This window comes from Macaca nemestrina, chromosome 3 (genome assembly GCF_043159975.1).
Source record: "Macaca nemestrina isolate mMacNem1 chromosome 3, mMacNem.hap1, whole genome shotgun sequence".
Classification (NCBI taxonomy): domain Eukaryota; kingdom Metazoa; phylum Chordata; class Mammalia; order Primates; family Cercopithecidae; genus Macaca; species Macaca nemestrina.
The window spans coordinates 86,198,146-86,217,959 of NC_092127.1; the positions used below are offsets into that span (position 1 = coordinate 86,198,146).

Consider the following 19,814-nt stretch of genomic DNA (forward strand, 5'->3'; position numbering starts at 1 on the left):
CTGAGCCTAAGGGTTTCCGCCACTCGTCTACCCTCCCCCAGCCCATGATCCGCCTCCCTCCCCCGCCCTTCTGGTCCAATCTCCGATCTGTTTAGTAAGAAGGTGCTGTTCCGAGAAGGAGAAGGAAAAGGGCTTGGCACGTATTCACTCGGCCCCGGACGTGGGAAGCAAGCCGTCTGGCTTCGGCCTCACATCGGTCCTGTGCTCGCGACGGCGGCGTTGGCGGACTGATCCGCGGCGGTGAAGAGGCAGGAGGAGGGGGAGGGGCGGAGCGTGGCAGCTGGCAGTAGTTCCGTCAGAGCGGACATCTTGTGGCTGTGTCGTGCGCGTGAGCCCCGTAGGGCCGGGGAGGCACCAGCTGCCGCGCGGGGAGGAGGCCGAGGCCGCAGCTTGAGGGAGGCCCCGGCCCCTCTGTACGCGTGGGTGTGGACGGCTAGGGCAGGGAAGGGAGGCCGGCCCAGTGGCCGGCCGGGTAAGAGGGGTAGTGCGGGCCCTGGGCGGCTTGAGCGGCCAGCCTATTGGGTGCGGTGGGGTAGGGTGGGAAGGCTGGAGAAGCCGCGGCCTCTCCTGCTGGAGGAGGAGGGGGAATGGGCGCGTCCTCGCGCCTAAGCCGGAGCCTCAGGGACAGCACGGGCGCGTGGTGGAGGTGGCTGGGCGGGCGCGCGCGGGAGCGCGCTGGGAGGCGGAGTGAGTGTACGGTGGCGTCAGAGGCGACACAGAATAGCTCGCTGCGAGGACAGCAACACACATCAAACCTCCCTTCCTTTATTTCCTTCCCCTACCCGGCCGCACCTTTGGGCAGAAACCAAAAGCAGCCCGGCGTCCGTCCGGAGTCTTCTGCTTCCCCCTCCCCCCTTGCCTTTCTTTGCCCTAGTGACGCCGGTATAGCGCCGACTAGGCCCCGGCTCCTCCTCTGCTGGGCTCCGGACCCTGCCCCGCACCCACCCCTTTCTCCTACGCCTCTTCCTTTCCCACCCGGGTCTCTTCCTTTCTAGAGGCCGGGAAGTTAAACTTGTAGCCACCACCTCCGCTCTTCCCGTCACCCTCGCCCCCACTTCGGGCCGAAAACACAGTACTGAGGCTGTTGGTGGCTTTGCCACGCCACCCCACCCACCCCGGATCGCGGCCGCCTTAAGGGACCTGGATTCATCAGGGGCTCTCCGGGGCCTGTGCGAGTGCTGATCTGCTCCGTTTTTGCAAAAGGCGCCTGTGTCTGGCAGAGCCGCTGTGAGACGAGACAATCCTGCCCCGCCGCCGGGATAATCAAGAGTTTTGGCCGGACCTTTGAGCATACACCGAGAGAGTGAGGAGCCAGACGACAAGCACACACTATGGCGCTGAAACGGATTAATAAGGTAACCCGCGGGGACAAGGGAATTGGGGTGGTAGTAGAAAAGGAAGGCTCGGGCCAAGAGGAAAGCGTGGGGGTGGAAAAGAAGCATAATTCTGAAAATACTAGTTGGATCACTTCTTCCATTGGGGGGGATGGAGAACGCGGATATACTTCTTGAAGAAATGAAGGTTAAAGTTAGGGAACGGAGAACACTTGTGGCAAGTGAGATGTTATGAGTGTGCTTCAGTGGAATCGGTGCAAATTAGGGGTGGAGGAGAGTGACTTAAGGCGCCTTTATTATTTTATTTTTTTGCTGCTTAAGAGTTCTTCTGGGGGTCCGAATTGCGGAGAGACGCTCCAGCAGATGTCATGGCGCTTCCTATTCTTGGTGCTTGAAAACTTACTTTAGTTGTGAGATCAAGGTTATCTAGGTCTTTTAGCGGGGAGAAAGAAAACTCGGAGGGGAGAAAAAAAATCTGGGGAGTCCCGAACTTGACTGAGGGTCGGGTAGAAGTCTCGCATATTGAAGGACAGTGAGTGAGTCTAGTAGAAACTCTTCGTCGACTCTGGGCAGGTTACACCGAATAAGTGGGTTTGGGAGGAGATGGAATGACACAGTGTTGCCACTTCCTGTATTTTGTAGTTGCGGCTTTTCACCCGAAGCTATTTATCCGAGGGACACCGGGAACTGATGTAAAAGGTCTTCTGGAAGCTCCCTTTTCCTTTTGGCTGGGGAGTGGGGGTGGATAAGGGGTGCGATGGCAGTAAGGGAAAGCTAGATGTACCTATTTTTGCCTCATTCTATTTAATAACACTGCTGGGGAAGATTCTTTCGTTACTTGAGTGGTTTGATAGTATATTATCGATTTAAGTTGGAAAAAAACTAGGGTTTTTCATAGCTCTGGGAGTGAGCGGAACCTCCACCTCCGGTGGTTTAGTCTCATTTTCTTGCTCTAACTTCTATCCCGCATTTTAAGATGGCGGCTGCTTTAACTGGTTCAGGCTCTTTCCGGCGTCTCCTTTCGTAATAATGTGAAATAATATGCTTTATTAAATGTTAACTTTTGTATAGGGTTGTGCACTGCTCTAAGATCCTCTGCTCAAAACTTATCTAAATTCAAACTCTTAGATTGTATTTCCCTTTTTTGTGACTTGTGTTTGTGTGGTGTGTTTGGTTGTTGCACAATCGAGGAGGGTGGAGTATTTACAGCTAACTTGAAAAAAATGTCATGGAATAAATTCAGCCTTACTAGAAAAATGGTGGGGGGGCGGTGAGTGTTAGAAACTTTGGTTTTAATACATTACTTTTTTAAGAAGAGTTCTGAGAGGAATGGCAAGAACTTGCTTTTACTAAAATAGACCTGATACTACTACATTTGCATGTATTTAATTATAACTGAAGTTTATTTGGCAAGATTGGTGTTTCATGAAAGAGGAAGGTTTAAATCTTCACTCAATATATATTGATATGAAATCTTGAATTTTGTTTTAGGCCTTCATTACATCGTCATTTTGGGTTATGCGAAATATAAATTTAAATCTTTGTATTTGCGAAATGAAAGAAAAGAGGAAGAAAAGCTTTTTAGGAGTTAATTAAAGTAAAATATATTATTTTGCAATAATATCCTCTTCCTGTGACCACTTTAAAGGCCAGGAACATATTGGAGAAGCCTAGTTGTATGTTATAGTGTAGTTTACGCAACGAGCATAACATTCAGTACAAATAAAAGTCTATTCTGTTGGAATTAGTTTAGGCCACTAAAATGTGGAGTCGTTCTAGATCCATAGCTTTTTGTGCATGTGGAACAGAACACGTTAAAGGAAGGTCTCACTGATTTTTTTTCTCTTACAGGTCATACCCAGCTGCTGTGACACCAGTTAAATGATTTAAAAGCTTTAGAGAGGCAATGTAACAGTGGCTAAGAGTGTTAACATTGGAGCAGAAATGCTCCAGTTAGAATTCGAGCTCTGGGCAAGTTCGTGTGCCTTTACAAGAAGGGTATCTGTTGTAGTATGAACAATAAATGGCTGTTTGCCTAATGTGTACCAGGCACTGTTTTAGACATTGGGTTGGCAGCAGTGAACAAAACAAATTTTGAGTTCGTAGATTTGTTTTGAGGATTAATATGCAGATTTGAACAGGCCCTTGATATATGACACTCATAGTTATTACTGCTATTTTAATGTCACAATTTATAATTCTTAACCGTTTTTAAGAAATTTGATTTCTAGTTTAATACTCTTAGTTAATATCAGGTTGTCTTCTGGTATTTTAAAAATAATTAATATTCGAAATAATATTTTGAAGATTTATGTAATATAGACACAACATAAAAACTTGGCAGATAGGAAAAACCAGTGTTTATGTGAACATTATTGATTTAACTTACAGAAACTTTGACATGTGCATGTGGTTTGGTTTTTCAGCTGTTAATGTTAGAATCACATGAGGCAACCTTCAAACATTCCACATCCAAACAATTTTAGTGAGTGTACTCTGAACTGGAATGCTCTTAGGTTTAGGCACCTGTTCTAGAAATACAGGGTCAAGTATTCGTTGATGTCAGTATGGTATCCTTGTGTTAGGTACCTATTTCGAGTTTATTCTTGTCTGAAGATTCCACATTTCAAATACTAAGATATATTTGTATTCGTCATTAATATTTTACTGAAATGATTATTGGAATACTTTTAACCTTCAGTCCATTTGATCGAGCCTTTGAATTTATCCTTTGCTTCAGTTATGTTCTTGGAGTAAGTTTTTTGACTACTAGACCAATCAACTTTTTTCCTGTATTTATTTGAACGAGCTGTAATATAGTCTTAAATAGGGCTGTTAAACAACAGGAGTTAAAAGTGGCACTCACAAGTTGATTGGTATTAAGGGCCATAGACAATTTTACCACTCCCATAAACCGGGACTACAGTATATGTGTTTTAGGGACATTTGAAGATAAATATAACATGAACCAAGCCTAAAAGAATAGCTCATGTTCTCATTGTATACACCCTGTTAAGTTTTCATAAGGATTCTTATTTCTGCAAGTATGACTTTAATGTTATAAGCAAGCAACTAGCAGGGAAACCATGGGTAAGGGGTTAGAAAACTCTAATTTGATTCTGGTTCCCCTCCTACCACCACTTCCGCTGAGATAATTTCAAGATTATCTCCATCTTGAAATTGAAAAACTAAGGCACAGAGGTTAAGAAGATGATCCGGGTTCATGTTGTGACAGTTGGCATTAGAACCCAGGCAGCCTGGTCCAGAGTATGTGTTCTTAACCACTATACTTTGATATCATCTTTTAGGGTTTTCATATAGTATTGCCTGTTACTAACAATAGTTAAGACTTAATGCAGTCTCATCTAAACCGTAATTCATTTAATCTTCAAGACAACTATGTGGCATAGATGTGAGAATTTTATAGATGAAGTGACAGGCCCAGAGAAATAGTTGTCTAGTCACACAACTAGTCAGTAACTGAGATTGAAATCAGATAGTGAGGCACCCAGGCTGGACTGCAGTGGCACCATCTCAGCTCACTGCGAGCTCCGCCTCCCGGGTTTACGCCATTCTTCTGCCTCAGAATCCCGAGTAGCTGGGACTACAGGCGCCCACCACCACACCCAGCTAATTTTTTTATATTTTTAGTAGAGACAGGGTTTCACCGTGTTAGCCAGGGTGGTCTTGATCTCCTGACCTTGTGATCCGCCTGCCTCGGCCTGCCAAAGTGCTGGGATTACAGGTGTATGCCACCGCGCCCGGCCCTTCAATTCCTATTTTATAATGTATGTGGTTTTAGTTTGTTATCTGAAATAAGCTGCTTTGCTCTCCCACTTCCACACCTAAGTAATTGGGATTTAGCTTTACTCTTAGATTATAGCTAATTTGTGAGTTAAGATTTTAGCTAATATGTTTTGAAAGTGGAAGTGGATTTAATTCTTTTGGGGTAGTCTCTTCAAGCACTGAAAACTTAACATGTGCCAGTTAACTGCTTAGGAGGTCTTAAGAGTGAACAAAATATACTTATTGTCCCCAACTAGTATATAGGCTGGGTAAACTGTTTGGCATGTGTTTCATATATGATCCTCAAGGCTTGTCTATAGCCAGCTGACTTCCTGTGTGGGATAGTTGTGTCTGAAGGATGATGATAATATGACCTAAGTATTTATTTAGTTTGAAAAAGGGTGCGTGACTGACACGGCATACTTTTCTTTCATCATGCTCATCTGCAGTGTTGATTCTAGTTTTTGTTATTTACACAGGTAAAAAGTTGAATGCTCCCTCAATGGGATGAACTACTGTGTCACCAGATTGCTGTGTCAAACTTTGCCCCTGAGTTGAGGTGACCCTTTTTATCCAAGACAGGCAATCTTTGAGGATTCTCCACAACGTGTTGCTATAATCTTTCTATTAAAAAAGAAACTAGGTTCCTAATACTGAGATTAAAAGTTTCAGATTAATATCTCAAACTTAGGTTGGTTTTTGCATTCTTTTTTTAAATAGTGATTTTCTTATATCTGTTAGCGTATGTAAGAGCTGACTGAATAATATATATTGTTGGGTTTGACATAAATTACATTTATATTCCAGAACATTTGGAGTTTTTAAAAAATTTTTTGTGGGTATATAGTTGGTGTATATATTTATGGATTACATGAAATATTTTGATACAGGCATGCAATGCTTAATCACATCAGGTTAAAGCAGGTAAAAAAACTAGCATTTATCCTTTGTGTTGCAATCCAATTATACTCGTTTAGTTATTTTTAAATGTCAAATTGTTCATAGAGTTTTTTAAAAAATACAGATCCTTGGGGGTCTTAGACTTACTAAATCATTTTCCCTGGAAACACATAATTTTGAAATTTTTCTAGGTGATTCTGAAGCTCCTCTCTGATTAAGAACCACAGATACAGGGGAATAAAGGTCCTAATCTGCATTAGACATAGTATTCTAGTCCTAGGGAATAAATGAGGAAGATTTACTTATGGTAAACCTTACCTATGGTACTCTCTGTGTTCAATGGTGAAAATAAGCATGTAAACACATGAATAGTTTGTCACTTTGTACATTTACCTTTCAAGAATATTAGATCTAGTAGGGGAGGTATTTAAAATAAATTTTCTATTTTTTTTACGCTAGTATTGTTACAGTGTGGTTTTTCTTTTATTATTTCTTTAATTTCTTTAATTCTCCTTGCCAAAACCAGTATTTTGAAATTAGTGAAGTTAAACTCTTCATTCTTGGAAATGTTGTGGTCTTGAGCTTGCTACCTTAGCAATGTTATTTCATAATTAAAAATGAATGCATTCAGATATCTAACTGTCCAGTTTCCCTTATTAGATAAAGATTTATTCAGAATTGTATCCTCAACCTTGTTATGTAGGGAAGGGAAAAGTTTAGGGAAGTATTTTTATACTTTATTGAAACATCTGGTTTTTATCGCCTAACTATACTTTCAACATAATCTGTTGTAAAAGAGACTTTCAACTTTTGATAGCTGAATTTGTCATATTTAAATGTTTCTCAATTGTGAGTCATGATTTCTTGGCTACATTTTTCAGTATGAAATACTTACATTAATCGTAACCTTGCTGTAATTTATTGGCTAATGTATAATTGAATGTTTTCTACCACTGGGCAGCTGTTAATCTTTGTATTTTGTTCTTTGTTTTTAATGTCCATAAAATACCTTATTTGCTTTCATGGAGCAGAGCTTCAAATCTAAATTTGGGTTTCTTTGCCCATTTTTAAATAGTGCTTACAAAAGAATGGCTTCGAATAATGTTAAGTGACTTTACCTTCAGTGGTGATCCAAAGAAAATTATAGTAATATTCATTCAATCCATTTTTAGTACCTTGTGTAATGAACACGCATGCTTGTTTCACCTATAATTGCAACTAAACAGGAAGTTAATGCCTTGTCAGTGATGTAATGAGATACTATGCAGTGCCTACCTGTTAATCCTTAAGATAAAAAAGGATTTCTCGGAAGAAATTTCAAATTAAAATGTGTTTTAAAGGGACTATTTGGAGTTCTGTGAAATCGTTCGTATCTTTTTGCCAAGCATCCTTCTCTTGAAATAATCATACATTTCTGAAAAGTTTGTTGTTCTCTTCCTTGACGTTCGTATCTAAATATTTTATACAGACATTTCATAACGTTAAAGTTAACCAAACTTTTTACTTTGTAGTAAACCAGATCTTTATATGAACAATTACATTAGTTATTGTCTGCCTGATGGGCAGCTAATTGCACTGCATTTTGACCTCTATTGTTGGTTCTCACCTTTGTATTTTTCAATGTTGGTTGTAGTCTCCTTGAGGAGGATTCTTACAATTTCTTAAGACACTTACTCCCTTAGCTTCCCACCTCATTTTGTCATCTTGTCCAGTCCCCAAAGTAGTGTTTTGTGTTGCTCAGTATAGGTTTTTGAGGCAAGGGCTGTTTTTATAGTGCTGATTCACAGTCATACAAATCTTGTCTTTGAGTCATGTAAATCTTGTCTTTAGTACTGAAAGAAATAGACTCTTAAATAGAATACAATAACTTTTAGTTGTGGCATAAGCTTTTGAGTTTTCTCAAAAGTGCTGAGAGGAAATGTATCTGTACTACTACATTCTGTCCTCTGTATGACCTTTATGTGATGACATGCAGAATAGATGGTAGAGATTGGGATAACAAATGATTTGTGGAACATCTTAGTGATACTTTTACTGTCTTAAAGGTAGAATCCATGAACTCGGCCTTGCCACTATATAGGCTTTTAAATTTTGACAAACCTTGGGGGATGAAACCTAGAATAAGTTATTTATGGTGTTATGCTTTAATAGGGTTGACATTTAAAACTTTGTTTACATAAAGGGTACCTTTCGGTTATGTTGATCTGATGATCAGATACCGGCTGTCATTGAAAGAAAGTTAACCGAATGTTCAGATACTGGGCTCCTGGAACATGGCTGCTCTGTAGCTTCATAAATATTTATAATCATAAATATTTGTGAATAAGTATTTTTAGTATTGTATGCAAATATTTTTAGTATTTCCAATTTATAAGCTCTTTGAAGGGAGGGCTTCCTCCCCCCGCCCCGAGATGGAGTCCTGGTCAGCTGCCCAGGGTAGAGTGCAGTGGCGCAACCTTGGCTCACTGCAACCAGTCTCCCAGGTTCAAGCAATTCGCCTGTCTCAGCCTCCCAAGTAGCTGGGATTACAGGCACCTACCATCATGCCCGGCTAATTTTTGTATTTTAGTAGAGATGGGGTTTCACCATGTTGACCAGGCTGGTCTTGTACTCCTGACCTCAGGTGATCCGCCTGCCTCAGCTTCCCAAAGTGCTAGGATTACAGATGTGAGCCACCGTGCCCTGCAGGGGAGGGAACATTCTTATATTTCTCCTAGCATCCTTTCAGGCCTTTAATGTTTTCAGTACCTTGGCCTACTGTTCTTTGTAGCCTGTGGTTGGTCACCACTGCTAGTGCCACTCATCATTGAATGAGGAAGATAGAGAATAGAGAAGCAGAAAGCATAGTTTAGCATCTCCAACAATCATCTATTAAATCCCATATCCCATAGTGACTACAGTAAAGGTCTTCCTCAAAATAAACCATTTGTAGGCTTTGTATTAAAAATCTCGTGTAAGGAATGTTTCAGAATAAAAAAAAAATAGTGGCCAAACCCATTGCTGCTTAATCATGTACTTCAGGTGAGAACACTCACGAGTGGCTTAAGCTGTAACCTGTTGGTTGCCTTTTAGAGAGATTTTTTTGGTGAAAAGATCCTCTGAATCCTACCCTGTTTTCTACCATGGTGCCCACCAGGTCTTCAGAAAATAGGCAACAAATTCAGTTGTGTGGAGTCTGTTGCTATCTCAAATTTCTTTGTAATGTTGTAACCTAATGAGGTGAACTAGACCATGTGAGAGCTTTGAGAGGATCTCGCTTACCTAGCTTAGAAGGCAGAGGGGTCTCCTTGACTTTTTTTCCTACAGGTTTTTTACAGCTTTTAAATACAAGTATTCTTTTCAGTGAGAAGGTCTGGATTCTCACACTAGCCAAGTGTGCAGAAAGTTGGAGGAGAAGCAGCTCAGAGGAAGATGATACTAAAAGGAGAGAGTTTCCTAAAAGAGCACTCCGTGGGAAAGAAATGTCCAAACTTTTGTTCTTTTTATAACTAGTACAGTTTCTTAGTGTTTTACCTTGATTGTATGTACTTGATCCATCTTAGTGTCCTTTCAACATGAGTGGATCCTTGAGCAATTCCTAAAGTATGTCAGTGTCCACAGCCAAACATTTGCCTGTTTCAATGGTCTTAAGAGTTGAGTAATGCTGTTCCCCTTAGGTGAGGGGTAGTCAGCACAGTTTAAAAAAATTTTACAGGTGCCTTGTGAGAGCTGTTCTTTCTGGTTCTTGGCACCGTTCCGTTCCTCTTCCTCTAGACTACTAGGAAGCAATAAACTGAAAATTTCAATTGTGTCATTTTTTACATTGTTTTTGTCCTGGAAGCCTGTGAAACTTTAGGATCTAAAATCATTTTTTTAGATGACTATCATAGACAAAATTACTTTTAAAAACGCTGAGTATGTGCGTCATTGGAAATTGATTTCCAGTCCAGTAAATAGTCTTGCCATGGGATAGAATCATTTTCTCAGGCCATGTAACTTGAAAAGTAGTACTGGATTCACACTACTTATAATGAGATAAAGACTAACAGTGGATAGTTATGGGGAAACAAATCCTAAGGAAAACGTGAGTTTTCCATATCATGTTCATTCTGGAGCATTGAGTGATAGTTGGGTTCAGTTGAGATTTTTTTTCCCTCAATTTGCCAAACATTAGATTATCTTTGCAAGGACACCCTATTGAGAAAGGAACCTTTTTGAAACTTACCCCCAGTCCTAATTTTTAAGTTGTTACGAGGTACACTTAGTTCACCTATCCTAAAGCTGAACATGTTCTGTGCTTGAATGTAATCATTTCTTTTCCCCCTCTTAAGGGACTCGAATGTAAAACAGAGATGAGCCCTATTTCTGTAAAGTGGTTATAAGAGTACAGTTAAACACTTGTGGTGTATGACTGCTGGTATATTTAAAAATCAAAACTCATTTGTCTTGTTTTTAAACCGTTAATGACTTCCCGTTGCCTTTGGAATAGTCTGACTAAATTCAAGGGCTCTTTTAAAAGATCAAGCCATAACCTGCCTTTCTAGCTAGATCTACCACTCTCCAATTGTATTCTGTCTGGTATACCAAACTCTGCAGTATTTGTTCTGGCAAATTTTTATACCATGTGTTCTTTGACACTCCTGACTTTGAGTTTCTTTACTTATAATGCTTCTCTTACTTCTTTTTCTTGGTAAATGCCTGCTTATTTTTCCATCAAGACCCAGCTCAAATGTCACTCTTCTAAACACAGGAAAAGTTAGTGGTTGGTTTTTCAGGATTCACAGAGCATTTGAATCTCTTTATTTTAAGCATGTAGGTTGTTGAAGTATGATTTTTGTTTTGTCTTGCACCTGCAAGACTTTCTGTTAGCTGAGTCTGAGGAGGCATTTCTATCTTAATTATCTTGGTGTTTTATATCTAACATGAATGGCACCAAAAAGGCAGTGTTCGTATGAATGAATGAATGTTTTGATGGTGAAATGAACATTACGTTTTCATTTTAGAAATGGATTTAAATTAACCTCCAGTGTTAAAGTTAACCTTGTTACTCTTAATTCAATTTTGGGACTTAGCTTCATTTAGATTTCTTACAGGTCTTTCAGCAAAGCTCAAACACTAAATTGTGTTTTAAGTGGGATAAAATCTACATATTTGGTATTCAGAATTGGTCTCTCCCCGCTGCTGTATATATTTTTTAACTCCTTAATATAATCCAGATTAAATAAGGGATTTGTTAGAAGGAAACTGGGATGGATAGTTAACAGTGAATGGAATTAGGTGTAGGAACCAGAGCAAGCTACAGCCTCAGGAACCGAAATTGCACATCTGTATGGAAAGTCAGCTCTTTGTTATTGCTGCTATTGAATATGGTCTCTTTAGCTTTTGACTTCACCATGTAAGTCCATGACACATGCCTGTCGACAGCTATGGGTCCCATTCTTATAGCTCTTGATTATGGAAGGAAGAATGTCCCTTTGATTTGGAAAATCTTGAGTTGGGATGGACAATGGCCTAATAGTTGGGTCCCAACTGAGGAAACAAAATTCTGTGGTTAGTCATGTCCAAATAATTGGTTAATGATGGCTGACCCAGTCACATGATTTGGAGTAAGGGAAAAGGAATTCATGAGTAAGATCGTTTATTGAGTAGACAAAATGTCTGCTAGCTACAAAGAGCATCTGCTATGACTTACTCTTTTCTTACATTTTTTCCCTAAGATACTGTCTTGCTCATTCTGTGGGCACATAATGTTACAAAAATTATTTGATAGCTCAAAGGTAAGTGCTTATACATGGTTTTGTTACTATTGGGTACTAAGTAGTACTTTAGTACTTTCAGATACTGTTTACAGAGCAAGAAAGAAAATGATGAAATAAGAACAGCATTTTTATCTTTAAAAAAGACCTTTGTTTTGATTGTTAAAATACTTAGGTCATTTTTCTGTATTGAATTTAAAGTAGGTAAGCTTATTGACCTGATTTTATATCTTTGATTATTACTAAAGAGATGTCTTGGTGATGGAGTACTTGGAAAATAGGACATTTAGAAGTGATACAAGAGTAACAAGAACCTGAAATTATGGGAGTGAAGAGCTAAAACCCAGTGTTAACTAGCTGAAATTACACCTTCACTCTAAAAGGATAATAATGCTAACATTTAAAGGCTTAGTGATGGATAAATATCAGTGTGCTGAAAACTCATTCTCTAAGAAATACTTTCTTTCTTTCTTTGTAATTCAAATGTATAACATTCAAGTAGTACGGTGTTTATATTCTAGGTCAACTTTATAATTTTCTGACCTTTAGTTTTATTTATAATGAGGTATTCCAACATTATTGGGTATTTTGTTTAGAGCGACCATGATAACATTGATTTTTATTTTAAAATTAAAATACTTAATATTTATGCTAGCTAGGCATGGTGACTCACGCGTGTAATCCCAGCACTTTGGGAGGCCAAGGTGATCACCTGAGGTCAGGAGTTGGATACCAGCGTGGCCAGCATGGTGAAACCCCATCTCTACTAAAAATACAAAAAATTAGCCGGGTGTGGTGGTGTGCACCTCTAGTCCAGTTACTCGGGAGGCTGAGGCAGGAGAATCCCTTGAACCCAGGAGGCAGAGGTTGCAGTGAGCCAAGATCGCGCCATTGTACTCCATCCTGGTTGACAAGAGTGAAACTCTTAAAAAAAAAAAAAAAAAATTATGCTAAATATTTTTGTTCAGACATTTTAACACGTATTAAATGCAAAATCTAGTATGTTTACTGAGGTAATTATGAGTAAATGTAAAACTTGGATTGTGTTGTCAGTTTCTTAAACTCTTATTTCAGTGTTAGGTATATTCAGATACTTACAAAGACATTTAGACAACTAAGCATCAGGATTTATCACATAGGTCAAAAATTTAAGTAAACAAGGAGTTATATTATGTGGCCCATGTATGGAGCAGTTTTGCTTTTGTTCGATAACAGATGAATTAAGAGCCTTGCCCAGGGATCTTGGTTCAGGATGGCTGGTCTACACATGGTCTGCTTGTTATGTACCTAGTACATTATGTGCCAGGTAGTGATTCCTATTTCAGAGATGAGAAGAGAACCCAGAGAAAAAGTAGGCCTGAGTAAGATTAAAAGTAAGACTGCAGGCCTGGTGCAGTGGCTCACGCCTGTACTTTTAGCACTTTGGGAGTCTGAGGCAGGCAGATCACTTGAGGTCAGGATTTCAAGATCAGCCTGGCCACGTCTGTGAAACCCCATCTCTGGTAAAACCAAACTACAAAAAAAAAAAAAAGTTAGCCAGGTGTGGTGCCTTTGCCTGTAATCCCAGCTACTCAGGAGGCTGAGGCAGTAGAATCACTTGAACCCAGGAAGCGGAGGTTGCAGTGAACCGAGATCACGCCACTGCACTCCAGCCTGGATGACAGAGTGAAACTCCATCTCAAAAAAAAAAAAAGCGTCTTTGAAATACTGATTTGGGTTAATGTTTTCTGTTAAAAATTTTTTGAAGGTCAAAAGCCACGTAGGTTTTTTTTTTTTTTTTTTTTTTTTTTTTTTTTACAGATTGTTGAACTGTGATACAAATTTTTGTAATTCCCACTGATCAGAATCAATGTATTTGGAATGAATTTTCTTCCTTTCCTGAATATGTGGAAGATATGAGGGTATATCTATGTAGGCAAGCATATAAAGGGTGTGTGATATACCCTTATCTTTAAATTGTGAATCTTGGGATCTCTGGCAACCTTGTAAGCAGTTGTGATGAGTTTCAAAAGTGAATTGGCACAGTATATCAGGACAGTTCTCCTTGTCTACTCTATTTTTGTTGTTTTTTGTGACAAGTTGTTTTTTGTGCCGTGTTGTTTATTGTGACAAGGCCTTTCTTCGCGTTCAGTATTTCTTTTAACTTTTCAGGTTACTGGCCAAGATTCCCTTTCTTAGCATTAAATTAGTCCAGTGTTCACTCCTAGGACCTTCTGTTATTGGAGTGCTCTCACCAAGTTTAATGGCCATAAACATCATCTGTTTATTAATGATAATTTGTATTTGTTCTCAGCCTGTTCTCAACTTGTATATATACTTTTCTAATTGAGTCTTTACTTACATTATCTTACTTTACTTGCTTTATCTCTACATCTGCCCACAGACTTCAGCTGTAAGTTGACCATTTTACTTAATGCCTACCTCATGCTTTGCTCAGGCCAAAAATCTTAGCATTACCTTTTCTTCCTACATGGAATCAATCAGCAAAATTCATTGTTGCATTTTACAGTTTAAAAAAAATGTGCATTTATTGTTCAACAAATTGCTGTACGTAGTGATGCGTACCTGCAACTCCAGCTACTTAAGAGGCTGAGGCAGGAGGATCCCTTGAGCCCAGGAGTTCTGGGCTGTGGTGCCTTATGATTGTGATTGCACCTGGGAATAGCCACTGTATTCCAGCCTGGGCAACATAGTGAGATTCCCATCTCTTTTTTAAAGGGGGGAGGATTGGTGGACTTACTAAACAGTTTTAATCAAAACTTAATTTTTAAAAAAGACACATTAGAGCAGTTAAAACTTTGTGTTGATCATCTTAACATTTTTAAAGGTAGTGTAATTATTCTTAGTCCATATTTGTGTACTCTAGTTTCCTAGCCCTGTCTCTCAATGCTGTTTTGCTGATATCTCTAATAGTCTTATTTTAATCTTGTCAAAAGGAGCACTTTTGAGGTTAATAAGGTTTAAATTAGTAACCCCCATTGACTCTAGTCTACAATACTATAATTTTTTAAATGGCAAAATACCCTATGGGAACTAAGGTGTCTTAAAAGCTTAGAGCAAATCCTGTTAAATGGGGCTAAGTCTCAGTTCTTTTTTAACAAGACAAAAACACTTTATGTAGTCTTTTCTTTTTCAGTGTTTCTCAAAATTTCAATTTTATTCCATTCTGGTACAGAATACAAACTTACCCAATAAAAATAGCTCCGTTGAAAGAGCTTTCCCACAAATTGAAATATTTAAAGCACAGATACAGGCTTGTGTGCTGTTGGAGCATACATTGATTGATTTGTTCAGTTCCTCAGTGTTGTAGGGAAAGATGTCAGCATTATCTGATTTTCAAGCTATGTATTCAGTGATTCTAATTTTCTAAAAGCCTCGAAAGCTGAGCTGTTTTTTGTTCTGACCCCTCAGTTTGTTGAGAGCCTAGTTTAAAGATTTCCAATAGATATAACAAAATGAACAAAATTTAGAGGACTCATTTATTTCCCCCAAGCAAGTCAGTGCCACAGTGGGACCCTAACATAAATTTATCAAAGTGTTTAAATTCCATGTAGTGAATGAAAGTAAATCATCTGAAACTGGTATAAAATAGGCATTAAACATTGTCCAAGCTAGAGTGCAGTGGCTATCCACCAGCATGATCATTTAACACACAGAAGCCTGAAACACCTGGGCTTAATCCTGCCTCAGCCTTCTGAGTAGCTGGGACTACAGGCACATGCCACTATGCCTTGTTAAATTAAGGTGTTTAGCTCTTCTTCCCATTCCCTGCACCCTTCTGAGAGAGCTTATACTGAAAACTCTGCATTTTGTGTCCTTGACTTTGCACAGGGAGGCAAAAGATCACAGTTGAAAGAAAGTGCATGTACCCACTTTGGAAATCTTTTTCCATTTTTAAATTCCTGCAGTTATGGATGCCTTGATATTGTGGTAGACAGTTGATAGTGGCCAGATTGTTCTGTATTGTAATTTTTTTTTCTTTTTATGGAGAATGGGGTCTCCCTATGTTATCCAAGCTGGTCTCGAACTCCTGCGCTCAAGCTATCCTCTCACATCTTTCTTTTTTATTTAGCTTCTCTATCATATCTTTTTTATTTAGGCATCTTTTCTTCTGCTTTCTAGTACTTGGTCTTTTGTTTATGAGTACATTCAGCTTTTCTGGGTTTTTTGTTGTTGTTACTGTTTTTGAGACAAGGTCTCACTCTTTCCCCTAGGCTGGAGTAGTGCAGTGGTGCGATCTGCAGCCTCTACCTCCCAGATTCAAGTGATTCTCCTGCGTCAGCCTCCCGAGTAGCTGGGATTACTGGCGTGCGCCCCTATGCCTGGCTAAGTTTTGTGGTGTTAGTAGAGACGGGATTTTACCATGTTAGCCACACTGGTCTTGAACCCCTGACCTTAGGTGATCCGCCCTCCTTAGCCTCCCAAAGTGCACTGCGCCCAGCCTTGCTTTATTGGTCTTGTATTTTGTTTCTGGGACAGGGTTTTGTGTTTTTGTCTCAGACAGCTCTGTTGCCCAGACTGGAGTGCAGTGACATGATCACAGCTCACTGCAGCCTTGATCTCTTGGGCTCAAGTGATCCTCCCACCTCAGTCTTCTGAGTAGCTAGGACCCCAGACGTGCACCACTATGCCTAGCTAACGTTTTTGAAGAGAGGGGGGTCTCTCTTTGTTGTTCTCTCTTGTGTCAAACTTCTGGGCTCAAGTGATCCCTGTCTTTGCCTCCCAAGGTATTAGGATTACAGGCATGAGTCATGTACCTAGTGGTTTTCTGCTGTTCAGATGGAATCCTAAACCTTACCCTTCATTGTTATTTCCATGTTTATATGAGAAAGATATAGTAGTCCCTAGACTTAAGGGGGGGTAGCCCTTACTGACTTATGCCATAGACTAAAGAGAAACTGTTAGTTTGAAAATGTTGAAGGCAGTAGTATATTAACATTGGTTCTATTTATTGTCTTTTTTTAACTTTTGATTATTAGACATTGGCTATATCATTGGTAAGATGGAGCTGTACCATCTTAAAAATATTCTAATAAACTATATTTTCATAGTAGATAATTCATATTGTTATGCACAAGTCATGGAATGGTGAACTACATACTTGTTGGAAATAAATCGTTCATGTGGAATTGTGCAGACTGTATGTTAAGAGCAAACATCTTTCTACTTACAGAAGTATGCTCTCAGGGTCAGAATTTCAATCATGAGGTCAGGAGATTGAGACCATCCTGGCTAAGATGGTGAAATCCCATCTCTACTAAAAATATAAAAAATTAGCTGAGTGTGGTGGCGGGCGCCTGTAGTCCCAGCTACTTGGAAAACTGAGGCAGGAGAATGGCATGAACTTGGGAGGCGGAGCTTGCAGTGAGCTGAGATGGCGCCACTGTACTCCAGCCTGGGTGAGAGCAAGACTCCATCTGAAAAAAAAAAAAAGAATTTCAATAGTTAAAAATTGATGTTGAGCGGGGCGTGGTGGCTCACGCCTGTAATCCCAGCACTTTGGGAGGCAGAGGCGGGCGGATCACGAGGTCAGGAGATCGAGACCATCCTGGCTAACATGGTGAAACCCCGTCTCTACTAAAAATACAAAAAAAATTAGCCAGGCGTGGTGGCGGGCACCTGTAGTCCTAGCTACTCCAGAGGCTGAGGCAGGAGAATGGCGTGAACCCGGGAGGCAGAGCTTGCAGTGAGCTGAGATTGCGCCACTGCACTCGAGCCTGAGCGACAGAGCGAGACTCCCTCTCAAAAAAAATAAAAGGATGTTGAGTTAAAAAAAAAAAAAAAAAAAAGAGTTGAGAGAATAAGGAGATTAGAAAACAAGAAGGGTACTTAGCCCCATGAGAGTGTTTTTGGTTTTCAGGTGGAAAATAGAGTTAGTGGATTGGGGAGGAAGGATGGTTCAGGAAGAACAAAGAATTTTTTTTAATTTAAGTTCTAGGGTACATGTGCACAATGTGAAGGTTTGTTACATGTATATACCTGTGCCATGATGGTGTGCTGCACCCATTAACTTGTCATTTACATTAGGTATATCTCCTAGTGCTTTCCCTCCCCCTTCCCCCCACGCCACAACAGGCCCCGGTGTGTGGTGTTCCCCTTCCTGTGTCCAAGTGTTCTCATTAGAACAAAGAATTTAAGACAGTTGAGGGCCTCTGAAAGTGGTCTTGGAAGTTCAACAAATAACATGAATGTTGAGCTCTCCCTGGTCTAAGCTCTTAAACTGTGATAATATCTAATTATAGCTATTTTGGTTTATAAGAGGTCGGCTTTTGTTTATGCAAATAAAAAATTTCGTATCAATGTGTGTGCATACATATTTTTATGAACTCTAGCTTTAAAGATGATTGTCTCAGCATATGTTCAGGCATGTTTTCTCTCTCCTAATGAACTATATTATTTATGTGAATTGTGATGGAGTGTGCCTTTAAAAATAGGGTGAAAGTGGCTGAAAGCAATGGACTCGCTTATGTTTTCTTAAATTAAGCTTCTATGACTCACCCATTTTCTGTCTTGGTATAGGAACTTAGTGATTTGGCCCGTGACCCTCCAGCACAATGTTCTGCAGGTCCAGTTGGGGATGATAGTAAGTAACTTTCAAGTTGATTTTTATGCCTAATTTTTTTTAAGCTTGTGCATTTTTAGATAATCAGAGATTTTTTTTCTTTTTCTAGTGTTTCATTGGCAAGCCACAATTATGGGACCTGTAAGTATTAATAATTTATAAATTTAGTTTTAAGTGAAAATCCAGCATTGATTTGGTTGTAATTTTTAACTTGGTCTGTAGGTTTATCATATAGTTAATTCTATTTTGGATATTCCATAGTTGTACTGCATTTGAAAGAAGCAACATAATGAGTTAGTCATTGGTTACGTGTACTTTGTGTCTATCCCTGTGTTCACATTCTAGAGTATAGCCATCTCTGTGACTTACCAAACATCTCTATATCTCAGTTCAGTTTTTCTTCATAGCACTGTGTAAAGCATTGTCGTGGAACTTCCTGTTATTTATAGAGACAAAGTTACTGGTTCTGATCCTGCCATGAGTTGTGTTACTCAGAGAGTCTATTACTGTAGCTGCCAATAATGTAGCTTAATTGTATTTTGATATTTGATTCTTTATAGAATTTCACTTTATGCAAAATTTGAATATATTTAGGCAGAAAGTGATATTTTGAATATAGCAAAATTCCTTTCTATCCTGGGTAGATAAGCAACTATGTGCTGGATAATTGAATATTCAGAATTATGGATACCATCTAAGAATTTCAGAGAATTAGAGCGCACTAAAACATCCTGGGGTAAGACTGTATCTTACACAAATACTTAACTTTTTTTTTTTTTTTTTTTTAAACTTGGTAAGGAGCTTAAAGATTTGTTTTCTAAGTTACTTGTGTATCTTACTGAAAATTTTCTTCCCTTTTTGGTGGTTTTATAAGTAACATAAAGAGCAATAATGTACTAGATGAGACAGTGGTCAGTAATATTTATAATTCTAAAGGAATAAATGCTCTTAGAGTTAGTAGATGGGTTGAATCAACATTATTTAGTAATTCTGATTCTAACTTTAGTCATTTTTCTGTCTCAAATGTGAGTACATACTGTGTGCCAGGTAATAAGGATACAAATGAACATAACAGACATCCCTGTCAATCTTATAGGGAACTTACACTGTACTAGAGGAGACAGATATCTAAACAAGTGCCGAAGTGTGATAAGATGGAAAATAAGTGACTGGTGAATGAAGTGCTGAGTAGGAGAAATTAATGGGAAATCATAGCAGGGAGGATTAATTTAGAGTAATTGAAATGTTAGTGCCCTAAAGGGAGAGAAACTAAATCAAAGTAAGACATGGCAGGGGTACAAATACTAAGTTTAATACTTAAATGTCCTGGATCGTTTTAATAAACTACAAAGCTGGGATTGTACGTTTCGTTATTAGAGGACGACTTTTACTGTTATAAATATTATTTTGTTTTAAAAGTACTTTTATCTAATTTGGTAGCAAAATTGTGTAATTTTAATACACGCAGTTAAATGTCGACTTACCCAGTTTGGCCCA

The 19,814-nt window shown here is 39.3% G+C and overlaps 1 protein-coding gene across 12 annotated transcripts in view; it reads left to right on the plus strand.

Moving 5' to 3' along the window:
- LOC105486329 (ubiquitin conjugating enzyme E2 D3) overlaps window positions 1–19,814 on the plus strand; it is a 74,808-nt gene that overhangs the window by 41,038 nt on the left and 13,956 nt on the right. For 3 of the 12 annotated variants that reach the window (XM_071093244.1, XM_011749174.2, XM_011749166.3), the window contains exons 2-4: window positions 1,204–1,355; window positions 18,275–18,338; window positions 18,427–18,458. In XM_071093244.1, the coding sequence (XP_070949345.1) occupies window positions 1,332–1,355; window positions 18,275–18,338; window positions 18,427–18,458 (120 nt within the window). In that variant the 5' untranslated portion in view covers window positions 1,204–1,331. Of the gene's footprint in view, window positions 1–110; window positions 249–273; window positions 414–624; window positions 1,356–18,274; window positions 18,339–18,426; window positions 18,459–19,814 lie in introns of those variants that run through there. The other 9 variants (XM_011749173.2, XM_071093243.1, XM_011749169.2 and 6 more) reach the window with 6 other exon arrangements.